This window comes from Mauremys mutica, chromosome 5, assembly GCF_020497125.1.
Source record: "Mauremys mutica isolate MM-2020 ecotype Southern chromosome 5, ASM2049712v1, whole genome shotgun sequence".
Classification (NCBI taxonomy): Eukaryota; Metazoa; Chordata; order Testudines; family Geoemydidae; genus Mauremys; species Mauremys mutica.
Window position 1 is genome coordinate 23,665,633 of NC_059076.1, and position 19,561 is coordinate 23,685,193.

General features: G+C 40.1%; 1 protein-coding gene across 8 annotated transcripts in view; it reads right to left on the reverse strand.

The window, feature by feature from the left end:
• Positions 1-19,561, reverse strand: part of MAPK10 (mitogen-activated protein kinase 10) — a 255,588-nt gene that overhangs the window by 44,437 nt on the left and 191,590 nt on the right. For 3 of the 8 annotated variants that reach the window (XM_045018014.1, XM_045018016.1, XM_045018010.1), the window contains one exon: positions 7,074-7,145. The exons of the other annotated variants lie outside the window; for them this stretch is intronic. In XM_045018014.1, coding sequence (XP_044873949.1) covers positions 7,074-7,145 — 72 coding nt within the window. The remainder of the gene's footprint in view (positions 1-7,073; positions 7,146-19,561) is intronic. 8 annotated transcript variants of the gene reach the window in all.

The window sequence follows — 19,561 nt, forward strand, 5'->3', positions numbered from 1 at the left end:
AACTGAGGATCATACCCAGGTAGTAAAAAGGGCCCTTAAAATAGGTGTAAATATACTTTGCTGCAGAAGCATAAAGTGGACTTAGTGTAAATAAGAATGAGGCTCACTATGTCTAGGGCTACAGCTATTTGGTTCTTGCTCACATGATCAGGGTCTAATAGATCACCATATGCGAGGTCAGGAAAGAAATTCCACAGCTCAGATTAGTAGTGACCTTGGGGTTTTCTCAACTTCTTCTGCAGTGTGTGGGTGTGGGTCACTTGCTAGGATTATCTGGGTATATCTCACTTAATCAATTCCCTGCATCGCAGGTGCCTCATGCATTGGTGCATCTCAGTCTCTCCTACTATCTGCCTATGGCACATAACAGTCTAGTCTCCTGCAAACTGTAATACTTGATCTTACGCTGGTCATTGAGTTTAGTGCACAGATGCTGAGTTGTGCTGGTGGCTGTGATATACAGGAAATCAGACTAGATGATCTGGTGGTCCCTTCTGGCCTTAAACACTATGAGAAGACTTGATCCAAAATTAAATATATCACATGGAGTGGTGTGACTTGGGATCACTATCATATCACAGATATATGGGCATAAAAGACATAAAGGACACTTACATATTCCATTGCTGCTCAACAACACAGTAAAACTATGCACATATATGGATTTAGTAAACTGACTTTCAAAAGTCCTTATCTCAATCTTCTTAGTCAAGAGTTCTTCAGCAAAATATCGCCATTAAAACCTCAAGGGGCAACATGTGTGCAGGATGGAAGCTTGGCAAGGGAAGAGCGCAAAGGTAACATCATTTGGGTGAAGGTTTATCTTGAGAGTGGACTCTTCAATTGGAATCTCCAAAACTTCCAACCCTTTTTTTAAACTGTAACATTCTCTTAAGAGTTTTTTCCACCATTACTAGTCAGTAAAAATCACATCCTTATCCCAAGATTAAAATAACTATTTTCCTAAACAAAACAAAAATCTATACCAGGAAAATACTTTAATATAAAATATTTTTGCAAAGTTAAAATTGCACAATTAAGCCCTGACCAAGTCAGGAAATTCAGAAGTTAAGGTTGAATGTGTAACCTTTAGCGCCATTTCTTGGGGCACATACGAATAATGATACTTGGCTCAATCTTCCTTACATAACTCAGAGGAGTATTTCTATTGAAGCCACCTGTGAGAAAGGTGAGCAGAGTTTGTTCCACAGTTTTTAATCCAGATTTCACTCACACACTTCAGTGGGATTACCTGCTTGAGTAAATTTAAGCCAGTGGGAACTAATCACACATCTAAGGAGAACAGGATTTGGCCCTAAGGGAAAACATACTGTACCATTATTTCTCAAAATAATAGAATTCTTTCTACAATTGTAGACATATAATAATAATAAAAGAAAGACTGTGGTCCCATAGTCAAAGATTGACCTCAGACAAACCACTTTAGCAGGAGCATGCTCAGCATCAATGGAATCTTCAGAGAGTTTAGCTACTAAAATTTAAGAAGTCTCTGCCAAGCACGTGCAAATTGCAATTTTTCTAATTGGCCAGATAGTGGTGAATTTTTAGAGACAAGAAAAGGCATATCTCTGAAACATAAGGCCACCCCTTGCCAAATTTAAAGTCCCTGCTAAGAGCATGGTCACCAGAATTTTTTAACACGGGCAAAGCAACGTATTTTTTCCCTAGCCTCATTCTTGGAAATGGCTTAACTGTTTTTGCTAAAATATTCAAAAAACATTGATCCTGAGGCAGATAAATGATATGGATAATTTCAGCCCAAATAGTTAGATTTGGCAAAGTCTTAGGCAACTGAAAACAAGATCTTATAATGGGAATTGTCAGCGAACCCTAATAATAGGTGGTGCTACCTATAGCCCCACCTATAATGCATACATACATACCCACACACCCATACATTTCTGCAATAATTAAACAAACTGCATTTAATTTTCACCTTTTTACTTTTTTCATCTGCGTTTTCATTTTCTCTTTCACGTGCTCTCTCATATCTATATCTACACACCATTCGTACAGTGAAAGAGAAAACTGTTTATATGTAGGTCCTTTATAAGTACCGTTTCACTTTATCAGTAATGATCATATGTAGTGGAAAAAGGTACATACGCTGTTTCTTTATCTGTAAATGTGTCAACTGTCCTTCAAAATTAGAGGACAAAGGTCTAGAATGGGCAACATTTAGTCATGAACAAACGACAGGTTTGAAGTCCAATACCTTGTGATTCATCAGGATAGAAATGGGAGCTTTTAAACTAGCAGCTAAACCATTAGAAATCTGAAAATCTCCTTTTCCTATAGTATAAGGCATTTGTTCTTAGCCTTGTTAGACCCTGATGTCAAGCCATATGTAACATTATTAATTATAGAAAAAACTATTCTAGGTCACTTTTAAAGGCTTGTAAAATGGATTTGGTATACTTCCATCCTTGAGTCCTGTACAGTTGGATACATGCTGTAAGGCATCTGGTTTTCCAGATGGAAGCAATTATTTTAAAAATTGCTAAGACAGTTCTAAAATAGTTTTAAAAATTATGTGGCATACACAGAATTCATGATTGTGTGGTGGAATATGGCTTCATAAATGCTGAGTCACATGGCCATCCCATACTCATGCTGATAAAAGTTTACACACAACACCATCAGATTTTCTCAATACATGGTCATTATATACATTCCCATATGCATTCACACCACTGCAGTCACAAACTTCCTAGTGAAAGGTTACAAAATTTGTTTGGAAGCTGTTCTTAAAAAAAATAAATAAATAAAGCTATGCATAATCTTTGCTTTCATAGCTAACCACAGGAATTAGGGTGAGTGAGGCTCCCATTACTCCTTTGTGCAGGCGACTCAAATCACAGGTAGCATTGTGGGAACAAGGGCATTCTCTGTGGGGCTGATATGCCCCTTCTCCCCCTACCCAAGAGAGTGGAGTACATGCAAAACAAGAGGAAACTGTGAAGCAGAATCTTGCTCAGAGCTGGTGAAAAAGCCACAATTCATCCCTTAATTGAAGGTCCTGAATTGTAGGCCCTCAACCATAAATCCCAGCGTTGCTGCAACTGAGACTGGACAGAGGCAAATACGGAACCAAAAAAAGTGTTCCGCCTCCTTTTAACCAGCTGTAGCATAGTTGAACACTGAAAACGCTAGGAAAGGAGTGCAGCATTTTACAATTGTGAGCCAATGAAGACTGAAGGAACTGTTAATGATGTAAAACTTCCATCTACAATTTGATCATTTCTCAGAGACGACTTGTAAAAGAATAACGGCTAAATTCTGCTCTCACTAACACTTGTGTACACCCAATTAATTTGGAGGGTTTACAATGGTAAAACAGAGCTAGACCTGCTTGCAATTTGTCCACAATCATATTTGCTTGTAAAATTTGCAATTCTAGCTATTTTGGTTTGTTACGTAAGCCATCCAATTCAGAAAACAGAAACAATATCATGTGATTATATACCAAACCAAACTCATGTGACTTGCAAACTGTGAATTTTATAATCAAATATAAAATTTAAAATTCGGTTTTGGTCAATATTCAAGTTTTTGAATTTGTAATCACAGATGCTGACTCCAGGGGTGCTCCAGGGCTCAAACACCTACGGAAAGAAAAAGGGGGTGCTCAGCACCCACCAGCCACTGTGGTTCCAGGGCTCCTGGCTGGCTGCTGATCAGCTGTTTGGTGGGCCAAGCGTTGGCCAGCAGACCAGCAAGCAGCTGCCAGGAGGTGCTCGGGGGAGGTGGAGAGGAGAAGAGGGGGAGAAAGGGCAGGGCAGGAAGGGTCAGAACGAGGGTGGGGCCTCGGGGAAAGAGGCAGAGCAGGAGTGGGGCCTTGGGGCAGAGCAGGGGTGGAGCACCCACTGGGGGGAAAAAAAAGTCAGCGTCTGTGTTTGTAATTGCTTTTCATGAGTATTTGTGTTAGTCTTGAGTGTTCAAATGTTCATGCAAGGCGAATGTAAAAGCATAACAAACACTTTTCAAATCAAATTTTGTTTGTTATTTGAAACAGATATTTGCAGAAAATATTCTCAGAGGTTCTCTCTGCTTGACTGAGAATAAAATTTGGTCCACTGACTTTCTTAACCAATTTCCCTTCTTTCTTACACCTGGCAATAACAACAACAAAATCAGATTTGTAAGTCTTCTGTTGCTATAAATATCCACAGGTTCCTCCTATGTGATATTTACTTGATAGAGTAATGATAAAAGTCCTACTTGTGCAAAACACTTAAGCATGTGCTTAATTTTAGTATACCTTTGAATCCAACTGGAATGAATGTGAATGAAGCATATGCTTATAATTAAGAAAATGCTTAAATGCTCTGCTGAATCAGGGTCACAAAGGTTATAGACCTTATTTCCTGCTGGCATTACTCCATATTGTGTCAATATTAGTTGTGTGCCTCCAATGAATTCAGAGTTCAAGAGCATAACTTGAACCAAAGAACTGAAGCAGAACACATTTTGGGCCTGATCTTTTACATTTCTGATTACCCCCAATTTCCATTCACTGCATTAGATATTGTGAGCTCAGTAGTTTCAAGGGGCACTCAGCACCTTGCAGGATCAGATCCCCTTAGTCTCTGAACGGTGATGAGAGGAGTTGGATTTGGTTGTTATGACATGCATTAGAAAAGAATGTTTTTTTCAAGAAGCAAGTTTGACTGTTTGAAAGAGAATTTATAAATTGCAGCAGAGTACCAGTGAAGAAAGTAAGGGAACTGCTGAAAATTACAGCAGAGTTGCACGTAAAATACAGTGCACATATAGCACCATAAAAATATACACAAATAATAAACTTTTGTTGCTAATATCATTTATTATTATAGTAGCACCTAAGAGTCCTAGTCATGGACCAGACCCCCAATCATGCTAAACATATGAGGAGAACAAATGAACTCAGTTAAGGAATAATCCCAAACTAATCAGCAGTTGCTAATGGCTGATTTCTGGGAATTATTGCTATAGTAAACTGAATTTAATAGTTTAATTAAAGAGGCTTTTTCTGATTTATTTTTAATAAGTATAAAGCTGTGTGCGGTAAACTCATCTTTTAAAATTAATATTTAGGGCATGTTCAAATAGTTTTATACCTTTTCCTGGTAACATTTTTAATTAAATCTAACAAAGCTAAAGCTATCAGCCTAACAAACAATGGAACTACAGCACTGAGCTATAGCAGTCTGAATGCTTCACCCTATCCCACAATTTGCATAGAACACACAGAAACACATCCTGGGCTGAATCCTTAGCTAGTGCTAACTGGAATTACACCGATTCACACAACAGAGAATCTAGCCCAATTCATGCTTTCTGGGTCCAAGTCCTGTTCCCATGGAAATCTAGTGGCGTTTTGCCATTAATTTCAATGGGAACAGGAGCAGCCCATATTTCAGCCACGTATCCATTAAACATATGGACTGAAATCAGAAACTACAGTATTGAAGGCAGTTAAGATCGGGGGGGGGTTCTTTTTTTTTTTTTTTTTACAAGTCTTTAGATATTACTATTTCCCCACATTAATCAAATAATTATACCCTTTAAAGATATCAATGTGAATATATCAGATGCATGAAAAATTAATCTAGCAAGCAAGCGATAGCACAAAAATGACAATCAGAGAGATTACAGTGCACATAATGCATTTGTAGCCACATATGTAGCTAACACCTGAAGACTTCTCCCTACTCTTCCCTCTTGGTGTTTTATAAGCACAGGGTCCACATGAGAAATAAAATCTATAAACTTAATGGTCGAAATGGTTCTTCTTGTAATTCCTTTGAGTTACATCTGAGTGAACTGAAATTTCAGACTGATAGATGTTAAAATAATGAAGTATTTATTGAAGTTTGTGTAGAAATCCAATGGTACCTTTAATCAAGGAAAAAAAGAATTCCTCAGTGTAGTAAGTGCAGAACTGTACAATGACTAAAAAGCACACTCTGTTTATTGGGCCCTTACACCCACTGATTTAAAATAAGTTTAACTATATTTGTTTGCAGTATTGCTGTAAGCTGTGATGGTCCCAAGATATGCTAGAGAGATGGCGGGTGAGGAAATATATATTATTGGACCAACTTCTGTTGGTGAAAGAGACAAGCTTTTGAGTTTTACAGCGCTCTTCTTCAGGTCTAGAAAAGGTAATCAGAGTGTCATAGCTAAATACTTTGTATTTATAATATAATTTATAATTTATAATGTATTTAAATACAATGTATTTAGCTGTGACACTCTGGTTACCTTTTCCAAACCTCCAGAAAATCCCCTAGAAACTCTAACTATACTGAATTCTACCTATAATGAAAAAACCCTACTTCCATAAAATCACATTAATTGCTTTAACAGAGAGAGGACAGGCTTATCTGCTCTAGTTTCATTTTTTAAAATCATAATGAAAATGAAGTCTATTACAATGATTTAAAGCACAGAGTCTTGACTCACCAAGTTAGTACAATCCAGACTACTCTCAGTTATAATAAAAAGTAAAATCCCACATTAGAAAGCATTTCCTAGTTAAATAGCATTGTGTTTCTATGTACAGTGATCGCCATTAGAAAATCAACATTTACCAAAAAGTAGGATTTGAGTTATCATCTCTTCTCCCTAAACTGTGGTATCTATGATTTATCGCTCACTGATATATATTGTAAGCCTTGATTTTTAATTGTACCCACTATAAAACATAACTTGAACATTAAAATATTGTCATTTATAAAAGAAAATAAGAAAAGGTAATTTGAGACAATTATAGTGCAACATAACTAATAAACAGATGGTCACTGGCTGCTACCAGCAGAAGTGATGAACAATACATAGCATCGTGTTTATTCTTTCATGTACTATACTCACTGTGTTCTCCATGTAAGCCTTTTACTAGGAGACAAAGACATTATAGCAAGGTACAGGCTTGGCAAGCATTTTGTAATGGGATTTATCCCAGTTATTTAGATACATTAAATGTATATCAGCACTAGTCTATTACCAAGGGGCCTGAGGGGAAGAGATTGAAAGTACCTATAGAGACCAATGGCTGCTAGGAAGGATACGATCAGTGCCAGGAAACAACACAGCACCTTTAATCATTTCTCCCATGATGCACCCTACTGACCACATGTCAACTGAAAACAAAAATGAAATGAAGGTAAACAAGAACACAGCAACAGAACAACAAATAAATGAGAAGACAACTTATCCAATCATGCCAAGTACAGGAGCCTGCAGTTGGTACTGAAAGGTATATCTGGAGGAGCTGTGCTTGTATATATATGTTTGATGAGAGTATAGCTGGGCTGAGAAAAACTGACTCCAGTAATTTTTTTCTCACAAAAATGAGAGACAATACTATTAAACCCTGGAAATTGAGTAAGACCCATGGCTAGCTACTATGCGTTCATGCAAGTTTGCAATTATAATTAAAGAATTTCATTTTTTTTTAAAGTTCTCATTTGCTTTCATTATTTAGGATCATACTAGTTTGCGCTGTAAATGAATGCTGGTCTTCGTATTCATTGGGGATATGCAAATCACTTCCCTTTCATCCTTTCAACTACAGGAGATCCATGCATATTTTTAAATCTGAACTGCCAACAGCCACAAAAGAAAGCTTGGTCTTGACAAAACATATCCACCTCTCATTCAGAAATGTGAATAAAATGTGTTGAGATCATTCAGTTTCAATAATGCATGCTTTGGAGTCTGTTGGCTCGCTTCTATTGAATCTCAACAAAGCAGCTAGTTCAGAATGGGTGTCCTGAGAAACTCATAAGATTTTCATTCTACATGATAGGAAATGCTAACTTTAAAATGGAACAGCTCTGATACAAAGCACTAAGCTGGCCATTCTGGACTGTAATTCAGAGCAAACCAGAGGCCTGAGTCCCCTCCTGTGGATATTGATGCATCCAAATTGGTTTCAAGGAAGTTACTCATGATTTTCACTGATATCAAGGATATCAGAATTAGGGCCTTGAAGTCTAACGTGTAATTAAATTGGTGCTCTCCTCCTCCCTGCTATTGCCAGTGAGGATGAGCTGTTAACATCATACGGCACAAACACACAAGCTAGCAAGCCTTGAAACTGAACTGCATGTGCCAACTTCTTTCTATGATATTCCATACCAGAGAGAAAGACTGGTTTTTGCTGTGCAGGATCTGTGTGGGGAGAGACCAATGTCATGTTGTTTGCTTTCACTCCTTCTTAAGATTCCAGGCCAACCCTGATTTTGTAGCAGTGGCTTAAAGTGGATTTGGTTTCTAAGGAAAATGTACTTACTGTGGAAATCTTAATCCTGACTGTAGTTCTAGTTCCCTGTTGTTGTACTTAGCAGATGAGAAGCTTTATCAGCACCAAAAATGGCTACTTGCTTGGTAGCAATAAGCATACCCAGAAGAACTAATTACTGCTGCTTCCATCACAAGCTAAATGTTATATAGAATATCAGGAAAAAATAGAGCAAATAGTTGTGTGTCCAACCATTACTAATATATTTATTATCTTAAGAAATTTCTGTCTCATGATATTATTGTTGCAAAATATTAGTTAAAAATTATTTCTATGGAAAAACATCTAATGGTTTAATTATAAACTCTTTTCATACTATAAGGCAGCAATGGAAGAATTCCTTGCATTCTACTTTACTTGTGAAGTTTTGTGAAGCAAATTCTTATAAGATTTCCAATGCCATACGGACTGGGTAAGAACCTTGGGATTTGACCCAATGACTGCAGAGAAAAATATGCAATCTCTCGCTTCCTTTCTCTCTTTAACAAACAGATTTTAAAATCCCTAATAAGACCCCAAATTTGTCACTGCATACGTTTAATAACAGTAAGGAGCTTGAGGCTAAAGACCTCATTGTTATTTATATTACAATAGTGCCCAGAAGCCCTAATTAGGAATCAACGCTCTCTGGTTCTAGGCTCCATACAAACATGTAGTAGAGAGATCTAAATCTTAATCCTAAATTTAATTTAGTCTTGTGTTAATCAAGACTAACTCCACTGAATAAAATGGAGTTACACCGGCTAAAACTGATGAGAGGAGAGAATGTCAATGTCATGTTCACAAAAGCTATCCCCACTACAGTCTCAGATCCAGGAGTCCTGTGTTTATCCACAACAGGCAGCAGCTGTGCAATCTTTCCCCACATTGCCATGCCACTGTGCCTTAGCTCTGACCTAGAGAGGAACCACTACAAAGGGAGAAGAGGCAGCTTTATACTCTACCTTTTCACCTCGGCCAAGATGGCCAGGTTAGTCCCATTTGTGATAGTTTCTATGCCGATACCTGTCCACTGAGAACTGGAAACAGACTGCCCTGCTCTGAATAGCTACTTGTTGTAGCACAGCTGGTTGTGGGATTTCTGAGGCAAAATGTGATGCTTGCTATGCTCATTTGCATATATACAGCCCAGAATATGTAACAGCCCAAACCTATTTCACACAAGTGCTGAGGTGTGAACTCTGAGAACAACCCAAGGAAGTCTGAATATGCTTGTCAGTGCACTAAGTTCACTTCTCCAAGTCCATTTTAAAGGGAGTTTCTTTGAAGGAGTTCTGCTGGGAAATACTTCTCCAGCTCTTCATGCTTATTGGAGGCTATGGTCCCAGCTACAGAACTGAATCCAGCTGTTTACTTGAAACTTTCAAAGGGAAAAACCAGGACAGTCCTCAGTAGAGTGGGACTGGCTGATAGCAACTCTGGTACATCTCAAGATAGATGCCATAAGTATGTATTCACATGTTGTAATCACAACACAGTACCTGGTAGTAGTTGTTTTTTTAATACAACTAAAGAGGAAAATCATTTTAACAGCTGTAATTCTGCAGTGTGTTGGGTCAGCTCCCACTGCACCACAGAGCCCAACTCACTGAGCTGGAAAGGCAATGCCCTCAGGGGAAGTGGGCATTTGATATTTTGTGGGAATGGGCGAATTGGTTTAGAAAATAATAAGAACCGCTTTCCTGCTGCTCTCCAAACCAGAGCCCTTTTATAGGCATGAATGCAAACTCAAGCCCTTTAAAGGGTTAACCTCACATGTCTTCCTCTCCTGCCCTTCTTGAATCTCTTCACTGGCTCCCAATCTCTTACTTAATCAAGTTCAAACTCTTAGTCCTCAACCTCAAGGCTCCACATAGGTCTGTCCTTGCTTATATCTTTGCTCTCATTCTTTCCTGATCCCTCCACTCTGCTCACCCCTCTCCCCATAATGTACCCTCCATTCCCTTCTCCCAACAACCCTGTGCCTTTTTCATACTTTCCTCTATGTCTGGAACAGCATCCTACTTCTTGCCACTCAAATTACTTTGCTCTCTTCCTTCTAACCTCACTTTTCCTGGGTATCTTCCCACTACAGCCTGCTCCTTTTCTGTCACCTCGCTATTTCTTTAAACATTAATAATAGACACAGAAACAAAACATGGGAAAATTAACAAAAAAGTAATATACAAAATCAAAAAATACTTCTACAATCTGCTTCCCATGTAAGATACTGATCTCCTAGCAGCCTGTGTTCCTCTCCGATTGTATAATTGCCTCTCCCTCTCATCAGTTCCTTCCAGGGGCGGCTCTAGGAATTTGGCCGCCCCAAGCAGTCATGCCTGCGGGAGGTGCACCGGAGCCGCGGAACCAGCCGACCTCCCGCAGGCATGACTGCGGAGGGTTTGCTGGTCCCGCGACTCCAGTGGATCTCCCACAGCTGCGGAGGGTTCGCTGGTCCCGCTGCTCCGGTGAAGCATCCGCAGTCATGCCTGCGGGAGGTCCACCCGAGCTGCGGGACCAACGGACCCTCCGCAGTCATGCCTGCGGGAGGTCCGCTGGACCCGCGGCTCCGGTGGACCTCCCGCAGGCATGACTGCGGAAGGTCCGCCGGACCCGCTTGCCGCCCTGCCGGCAAAATGCCGCCCCAAGCGCGCGCTTGGCGCGCTGGGGTCTGGAGCCGGCCCTGGTTCCTTCCCCCATGATATAGTTATTGAGTTATCTGTATTAATTAGGATCCAATCCTACAAGATGCTCAATGCCTCCTGTGAGATATCAAGCACCCTCAACTCCCATTGAGTTGAGGACCTTCAGCATATGATAGCATGTGCTCAACATCATATAGGCTCAAGCCCTTAGAAGATAAGGTCTTCTGAGCAGAAGCCATGCCTTGTTTTATGCCGTTGAAACACCATACACAACACTAGTCCTATATAAACAATACAAACATTAATTGATTGCCTCATGGCAATGATAGGAGTCAGAAAGGTTTGTGTACCTTGTTGTCTATTTCTGTTTCCTGATCTGTAAATGGAAGCAACAGAATAGTGTGAGAACAGCTGTTCGTCTGGTGGCTCTGGATGGAAAGTGAAGCAGATCTACTAAAAATCCTGCAAAAAAGCTGCTATTAGATTTCCAGCCCAATTCTACAGACTCAAGTGATTCAGATAGTTCATAGAAGTGTCTAAATGTTTAGATGCTTATTCAAAATGCATCTGAACTCTGAACCTTTTGAGGTTTGCCCATATATACCTATTTGCTGATCTACTGGGGCTTGAAGTAAAGAGACACTTTTCGGACTGTAAATAATCACTGAGATTAAATTCCCTCATGGACAGAGGGCCAGCATCTGGCCTATGCCCTACTCAAGAAAGTCTACAAAAGAGACCTGTGTTGGCTCTCTGGCCAGGGGTAAATAAGACCTTAGGAGGCTGATTCAGCAAAGGACTCGGCACTTTCTGGAAGGTACTGAGTGTTCTCAAGCCTTACTCAGCACCTGTCTTTGGAGGCTTCCCTAACACTACCATGATCATGACAAAATAATTTCTTGGGATGGAAATGTGCATTGGAGTCACTCCAATTTAAAAATATACATGACTCACTGAATTTCCCAAGTGCCACAGGATTTGTGTGGTGTCAGATTATGGTGCATCAGGTATATTTCCTATTGCATGGAAGGGATACATGACAAGACTATATAGTTTAAACATGAATAAATAAAATGTTATATCTCCAATCCATTCCTTCTGTGGACTAGTGCCATCTATGAACTCCATTACCTCATTTGCAGACTGTTTGGATGCTTCCCAAGCAGCACAGTGCAAATGATTCCCCAGGTGATTATATGATGCTTTGGCTACACTAAGTCTGTGAGCAGACTGCATTTACCTCTGAGCTGAATAATTGCGTTCCAATCAAGCAAAGGACTTCAGACAGCTTGCTTTGATAGTTTTCCCTCAATAAATCCCTCTTAAAAATATGTTAGAAAGTTACATAAAATAAAAAATGTTTCAGTACACTCACCCTATAAAAATTTACACCTGCACTATAAAAATTATTATAAATTTTATCAAGTGATTTGATGCATGCAAATTTATTTTATTGGTACAGTATTAATGCTGCAGATTTCCTAGCAGGTTTAGAGCTAGCTCTCTCTCTTTCTTTCTACATATACTATACATTCATAGATATATAGTAATTATATCTCCCCGCTCTGCAACTGAGAACAAAGTCTAAGGGAATTTGAGAGAAACACAAAATTTTAATTTAGAGCTTCTGAGTTTAATATTAATCATGGTGAATTCTAGCATGTACATTTGTCAGGATACCAACAAATCTAGCATGAGACCATATTCTACTTTCAGTCCTCGATTCAGCAAGGTACTTCAAAGCAGTCACCTGCTGGGAATTCAGAAAAGATGATGTTCACCTTAGTTAAACACAGTCACAGTTTATCCACAGTAGACCCGCAAGACTAACAAAAGGCCTGATTGTGGCCCTGCCTACACAACCACACACAGGCATAAGGGGGAGAGGGTCACGCCTCACACCCTGTGTTTTCTCCAGAGCGTGGTTCCAGGCTCCGAGGGCTAAGCACATTCTGCATATTCACTATTTCACCCCAAACTAGTGTGCAGAGATTTGGATCTGCCCCTCCAAAGTGCCTACCAGCATAACTGAGCTGACATGGGGGGATGTAATCTGGAAAGGGGCCAGTAGTTTGTTACTCCCAGCCTGAAGCAAGGAAGGAGAAGATGGCACGATTCCTTTCCTGTGCTGCTCCTGGGCCCGTGCAGCTGCACCTCATGTAGCACCTCTTAAACAAGGCACATTGTATATGCTCAATCTAGCCCAAAGGTGTTTCTTAGCACTTGGCACGCCCACCTTACAACACTCAATGGAAAAGCTTCCATTGGCTTCAGGGGGAGGCTTTTCCTGTGGAAAGACTTCGGGATTGGTCCATTAGTGAGTCACAAGAAGCTGCAGTAGTGAGTACTTGAATGTATATCTATAGCTCTTAGAAAAAAATCATCACAATGGGAGTAAATTTGCAAAGCATCTGGGCCAAGCAATTTAAACCAATACACACTTAACCAAATACAATGAAAAGTAGTCTAAACCCAACTCTTCAGCTTGCAGAGCTCAGGTCATCTAACTGTTGGGTTTAGAACCACTTTCTGTATTGTTTTAAACTGCTTGCCTTGAACTTGCTTTTTTTTGTGAGCCACAGAGGTTATATCCAAGCGTATTTTAATTATTTCCTCTTTCAATAGCCCCTCTCTCCACAATATTAATATATAATATGGCTATGCATTTATTAATCAAAAATGAAACAATTTATAATCCGTGGTAAATTCTTGTTTTGTGTACTAATTTTGGTAATTAAAGTACCTACTTGCCTTGACAATCAATGTTTTACCTATATCCCTTCTATATACAGTTTGTGAAACTCCACTCTGTTATACCAGCCTAACTCTGTTAACATTAATAAAGTTACAACAGAGTCATGGAGTGGAGAATCAGGCCCATATATACCTCTGAGGCTCACAAAAAAGCTAGTGCAAAGCAAGCAATTTAAAACACAGAAAGTGCTTCTCAACCCAGCACCTAGATGATCTGAGCTCTGCAAGCTGAAGTGTTCGGTTCTATATATGGACACATATAGGCATTAATGGCTAGATTTTCAATAGTATTTAGCTGCCTATGCAGCAGATAGGCACCAAGTGGGATTTTAAAGAGTACCTGAGTAGATTGGACTGAAACATCCCTGAAGATGTCCATCTGCATCAGCAGATACTTAAATACCTTTGAAAATCTAGCTCTTAATTACTGAGATTAGAAAACATGACAAGAATTTGCACAAATCAATATAGATATATTGAGCTTGCCAGTGCAGAGGGGAGTGGGCATGCTCTCCTTGGAAGGGTAGAACATTGGTGTTCCTAGAGCTCCAAGTCATCCTCCCGCTTCAGCCACTGTGCCTTCTGGAGCTTCTGCTGTGAGAGCGCACCTCTCTCGCTATCTGCCCCCCAACATGGGACCCTGGCTAAAAGGCAGACCGGACACTTTGCATTGTAGTGCTAGTTTTTATAGTGTCTTGAAAAACATCTAGCACTTAAATACTGCAAATAGATACAATTTCTTGCCCACTTAGCTTTACGATTAATGCACAGTCAGTTAGATACTGTCCTTTCTGGTTTATACCGCCACTTGATTAAATTACTTGTGAAGTCTCCCCTGTTTATATGGGGAAATGGCTCTCTCCAGAAGTAAGAGATAACCATGATCTTCTAGGAGAAAACGGAGAATGGATCTGTTAAGATTCATATTATTTGATTCTTATAAAAAGATAAGCTGTAATTGTAATGTTTCTTTGAAATATCTCACAGTGCAAACACCAAGGCTAATTAAACCCAGTGTTGCTGTAAAGGAAACCCTAAATGAAAGAAAGAAATAATACCTTGGTCCTAAATGAAACCCCAGCAAGATGTGCGAAAAAAATTTTTTTTAAATACTCTCCATTCTAAATTAGGAACTCACTAATCAGTTTCCTCCGCGATTCACTCCCTCGTGTTCTATTTTGGTGAGAGCCTGCTATGCAGGGGGGCAGGCAACATATGGAGGGTTCACCCAGACCAGACTGCTATGTCCTACAGAGGGTTCAGGCTCCAGGGGGTTCCACCTGCTTCAGTGCAGAAAAGTCTTGGCAAGTGGACAAGGGAAGTTTGGGTGGAGCCAGCACTACGTAGATCCACTATCCCCAAACCTCTAAAGCTGGTGTTGTAAAAACAACCAGAGATTATCTCCACTGCCATTTATGAGGCTATTGGGGATAATCCAGATGCAGAGATTTCCCTCTGTACAAACCACTTACTTGGATTGCACATAGGAATTGGCTATGAGTAAGGCTAAGATTTTGTCACGGTTATTTTTAGTAAAAGTCACGGAACGGTCATAGGCAAACAACAAAAATTCACGGAGCCCCTGGCCTGTGCATTACTTTTACTAAAAATAACCATACAAGCCATGGGGCAGAGGCATACGGCCCCAGTTTCAGACCCCTGTGGAAGCCACAGGGTAGGGGCACACAGCCCCAGCTGCAGCCCCCTATGTGCGGCAGAAGCAGGCATGGGTGCACGGCTCCGGATGCAGCCCCCAACATGGGGCAGGGGTGCACGACCATGGCTGCAGCCCCCAACGTGGGGCAGGGGTGCACGACCATGGCTGCAGCCCCCAACATGGGGCAGGGGTGCACGACCATGGCTGCAGCCCCCAACGTGGGGCAGGGGTGCACGACCATGGCTGCAGCCCCCAACGTGGGGCAGGGGTGCACGGCCCTGGCTGCAGCCCCCAACGTGGGGCAGGGGTGCACAGCCATGGCTGCAGCCCCCAACGTGGGGCAGGGGTGCCACCTGCACTGCGGGCAGAGGCACATGGCCCAAGTTGAGCCCCTGGTGGAAGCTCTGGGGCAGGGGCGCATGGCCCCTGCTGCAGCCCACACCATGGGGCAGGAGCACAGTGCACGGCCCTGGCTGCAGCCTCTGGCAGAAGCTGTGGGGCTGGGCACATGGCACCGGTTGCAGCCCCCAATGCGGGGCAGGGGAGCACGGCTCCAGTCACAGCCACAGCTTTGGCTCCAGCCCCAGCTTCAGCTTTTGACAGCTGAACCCCAAGAAGTCACAGAGGTCCAGTAAACTCACAGAATCTGTGACTGCCATGATCTCCATGACTAAATCGTAGCCTTAGCTCTGAGTCTGCACATATATGCATATCATGTGTATCACTGACTGTAAACTAAACATGTATGGAATATACATATATTGAGTCCAAAAAGTTAAAATAATGTTAATGGTCAAGCATCTATATGGATGCAAATTTCACTGATGTCTATTGGAGCCAGATGACCTATTTTGTGAGGAAAATACTACTGAAACTCAGACCGTCCCCACCCTAACCAAAACCCCTATCCAAGCTTGTGTCTGGATACAAATTCAAATTGATGCATGCACAAGCCAACTCCGCTAATAAATAGATAAAATCCAAACAATAAAAGTCAACACCCACCCCATGATCAAGTTTGAGAAACATGCCAGCCATTTTGAAATTCTCTGATTCTCCTCTTGCTAAAGTCTCATGGCTACTGATCTTTTAAACAAAAGGCGTCTTTAAAAAGAAAAATACTACACTGAACAAATAGAAATATCAGCAATAAATTTTGAACATGAAATTGCATCAAAGGTAAGAACAGATAATTTCTTACAAAAAACGCTTATCAGAACCTGTCATTCACAATGCTAACCTCACCCACTAACAAACCGTAATTACATAAGTCTCGCTCAATATCTAAACACAGAACTTCTCATTGCATCTTTCAAGAACTATAGATGGCAACTTCTTTTTCTAACAGTATTTTTTAGATCACACTGATCACTATAATGTATGTGGTATTTCCTGTGTGTACAGTAGAACCTCAGAGTTGCGAACACCAGAGTTACAAACTGACCAGTCAACCATACACCACAATCAGGCAGCAGCAGAGACCAAAGGACATAAAATAAATACATACACACACACACACACACACAGAGTACAGGACTGTGTTAAATGTGAACTGCTAAAAAAAAGGAAAACAGCATTTTTCTTCTGCATAGTAAAGTTTCAAAGCTGTATTAAGTCAATATCAATTGTAAACTTTTGAAAGTACAACCATATTGTTTTGTTCAGAGTTACGAACATTTCAGAGTTACAAACAACCTCCATTCCCGATGTGTTCGCAACTCTGAGTTTCTACTGTATATTCCTGTAGAAGTAAATATATTTACGATCCATAACCAGACAGATAAATTCATCAAAGAAAAATGTTGCATAGGCCAGATTTTTTAAGACTTCACCATCTATTAACTCATTATTCTCAGTAGCACCTGCTGGAGCCTGAGTAATTTGCAAAATTGGCTACTTCATTTTAAATGCTTAAATGGGAGCTGAACTCTTCTAAAAAATCTGATCACAGTTGTCAGTGCTGGTCACTTTTGAAAATCTGGCTCTCCATGTTGATAGCCATAAGTCTGTTTGAACTCATGTTCCTATTATTGCTATCTTCATCTTCTTTTCTCACTTAAGTCTTGTCTTGGATTGTAAGCTTTTCAAAGCTGGAATCTTGTTCTCCCACCACCCTTTTTTAAAAAAAAAAAGTACCTTATGGTCCTGAACAATTCAATATAGCAATTCATAACTATAGTAATATTTCAGCTTCAACCTTCTTCAGGAATCTCTCTCACACACACACGTACCCCGCTCCAAACTAGAGCCATTTTCATGCCAGAAATAAACGGTGTCACTTTCCTACTGTAGAAAATAAATGTCCCTACACTGGGGGAAATAAAAAAAACCCAAGTGAGAATTAATATTTCAGCAAAGAATCCTTGAAGGAATGAGTGTGGGTGTGTCTGTGTAATGTCAGTATGGGTTTCAGTCCGTCTTATCTCTGTAAGCCAATTTCTCATTTAAAAATAACTGAGTTCACATAATGTTTCATGTTTTGCTTCCATTACATAGTGCACAAAGTGCAGTTCCTATCATTGTACTGAAATCTTATGAGATTTTGTAGACATTATTAGTCAGAGTTTAGGAACCACAAGAGGTTTCAAAGGTTCTGTCTAGTTTTCACAGCTTCCAAGGGTTCAGACTTGGCTATATCCTAAGGTCCTTCCTCTTTTTTTTAAATAAAGTCCTTACTCAAGCAAACTCCTACTGACTTAATTAAGAGTAAAAACTGAGGAAGAACCTCAGGATTTGACACATTTTCTGAAACATTTTGGTCTGCAACTCAGGCTGGAAATATGTCAAAAGCTGGATTTCTTTCTCATGAAATCGCCTAGTTTTGGTTATTACATTTGGTAATAAATCTGGGAGACGTATTCTAATTTGATGCATAACTTCCATTAACACTAACTGAAGGCATGTGCATACACCCATAGCCCTTGGGATGAGAATATTACCTTGACATCTATGTAGAATTTAGGACTTTTTGCAAAGTCACCTACAAATAGCTCATTAATAATAAACATCAATTAGTCTACAATCTGTCCTCCATGTTCTTTAATTTCCATGCAGGCTTTAATAGACCCAATTCAATGATTATTCTGCTTTGGGATGCCGAGATATTTAAACCTGCCTTTTCTTCAAACATGCCAGCAGCTCTCAATCTTCTGTGTTTATTGTACCAGTACAATTGTGGGTTCCTGTTCCAAGCTACAAATGAGACAGCATCATGGACCTACAGCAAACCAAATACAATAGCCATTCCCTTTAGCAATTACAAAGAAATAATGATTTATATTTCTATAGAGGGAGACCCCAGCTGGAAGACTTAATGTTGTCAGAAAGGCTCTAAGGCACTGCAAGAAAAGTTTTGTCAAGAAGGCTTTTGATGAGGTTTCTGCTGCTGCTGCCTAAGTGCTTTTCAGGGACTTACTGTATCGAGAAGGTTGACTGGACCTGCCTATTCAAACAGTTACCAAATAGAGCAGGGGAAAAAAAAGAATCTCAGACACACACACAATCCAGCTTTCTGACACTGAAAATTCTTATTATTATTCTTTTGTTCAGATTGATTAACAAATAAATATCTTGGGAATTAATTTATACACTGTATTTCCCCCTCCCCCCGTCCCAAGTCACCTGACAAAAAACTCCCTTCTCCACCCCCAAACAAACTAGAGTAATACTGGCTTTAAAAGGGTCACAATAAATTAACTTTTTTGGGGGGAGAGGGGGCAATTTCCAATGATTTAAAACAGCAGGTCTATGTCACAGTTTGCCTTGGGCTTTGAGTGGAGATCCAAACAATCAACAATCTTTTTTCTCATATCTTCAGATGATTTTAATGAACATTTGGACAGTGAAATGTTTGGTTTTTTTTAATATTCTCTGGCTATCCGCTGAAAAAGAACAATCAGACACTAACAACAGTGACTTTGACATGGCCAGATGAAAGCACCACAGTAAGAGTCGTGTTGAAAAAAGTTTGGGATTTATGTTTTTTAAATGGATTGTTACAAATAGGCAAAAAGACATGACTGTAGCATCCTGCTTGTTGATGAAAAAAGAGAGCTGCAATCAACCATAGTATTACATTGTTCCTTTGTAATTATTTTTTACTGTTTTCCAGTTGATTAATGAACTAAATACTGAATCTGATCTCTTGTTCATTGACTTCAGAAACACTCCCAGTGAATGTAATGGACATTGGATTGGGCCCCTGAGGTTTGATAAATA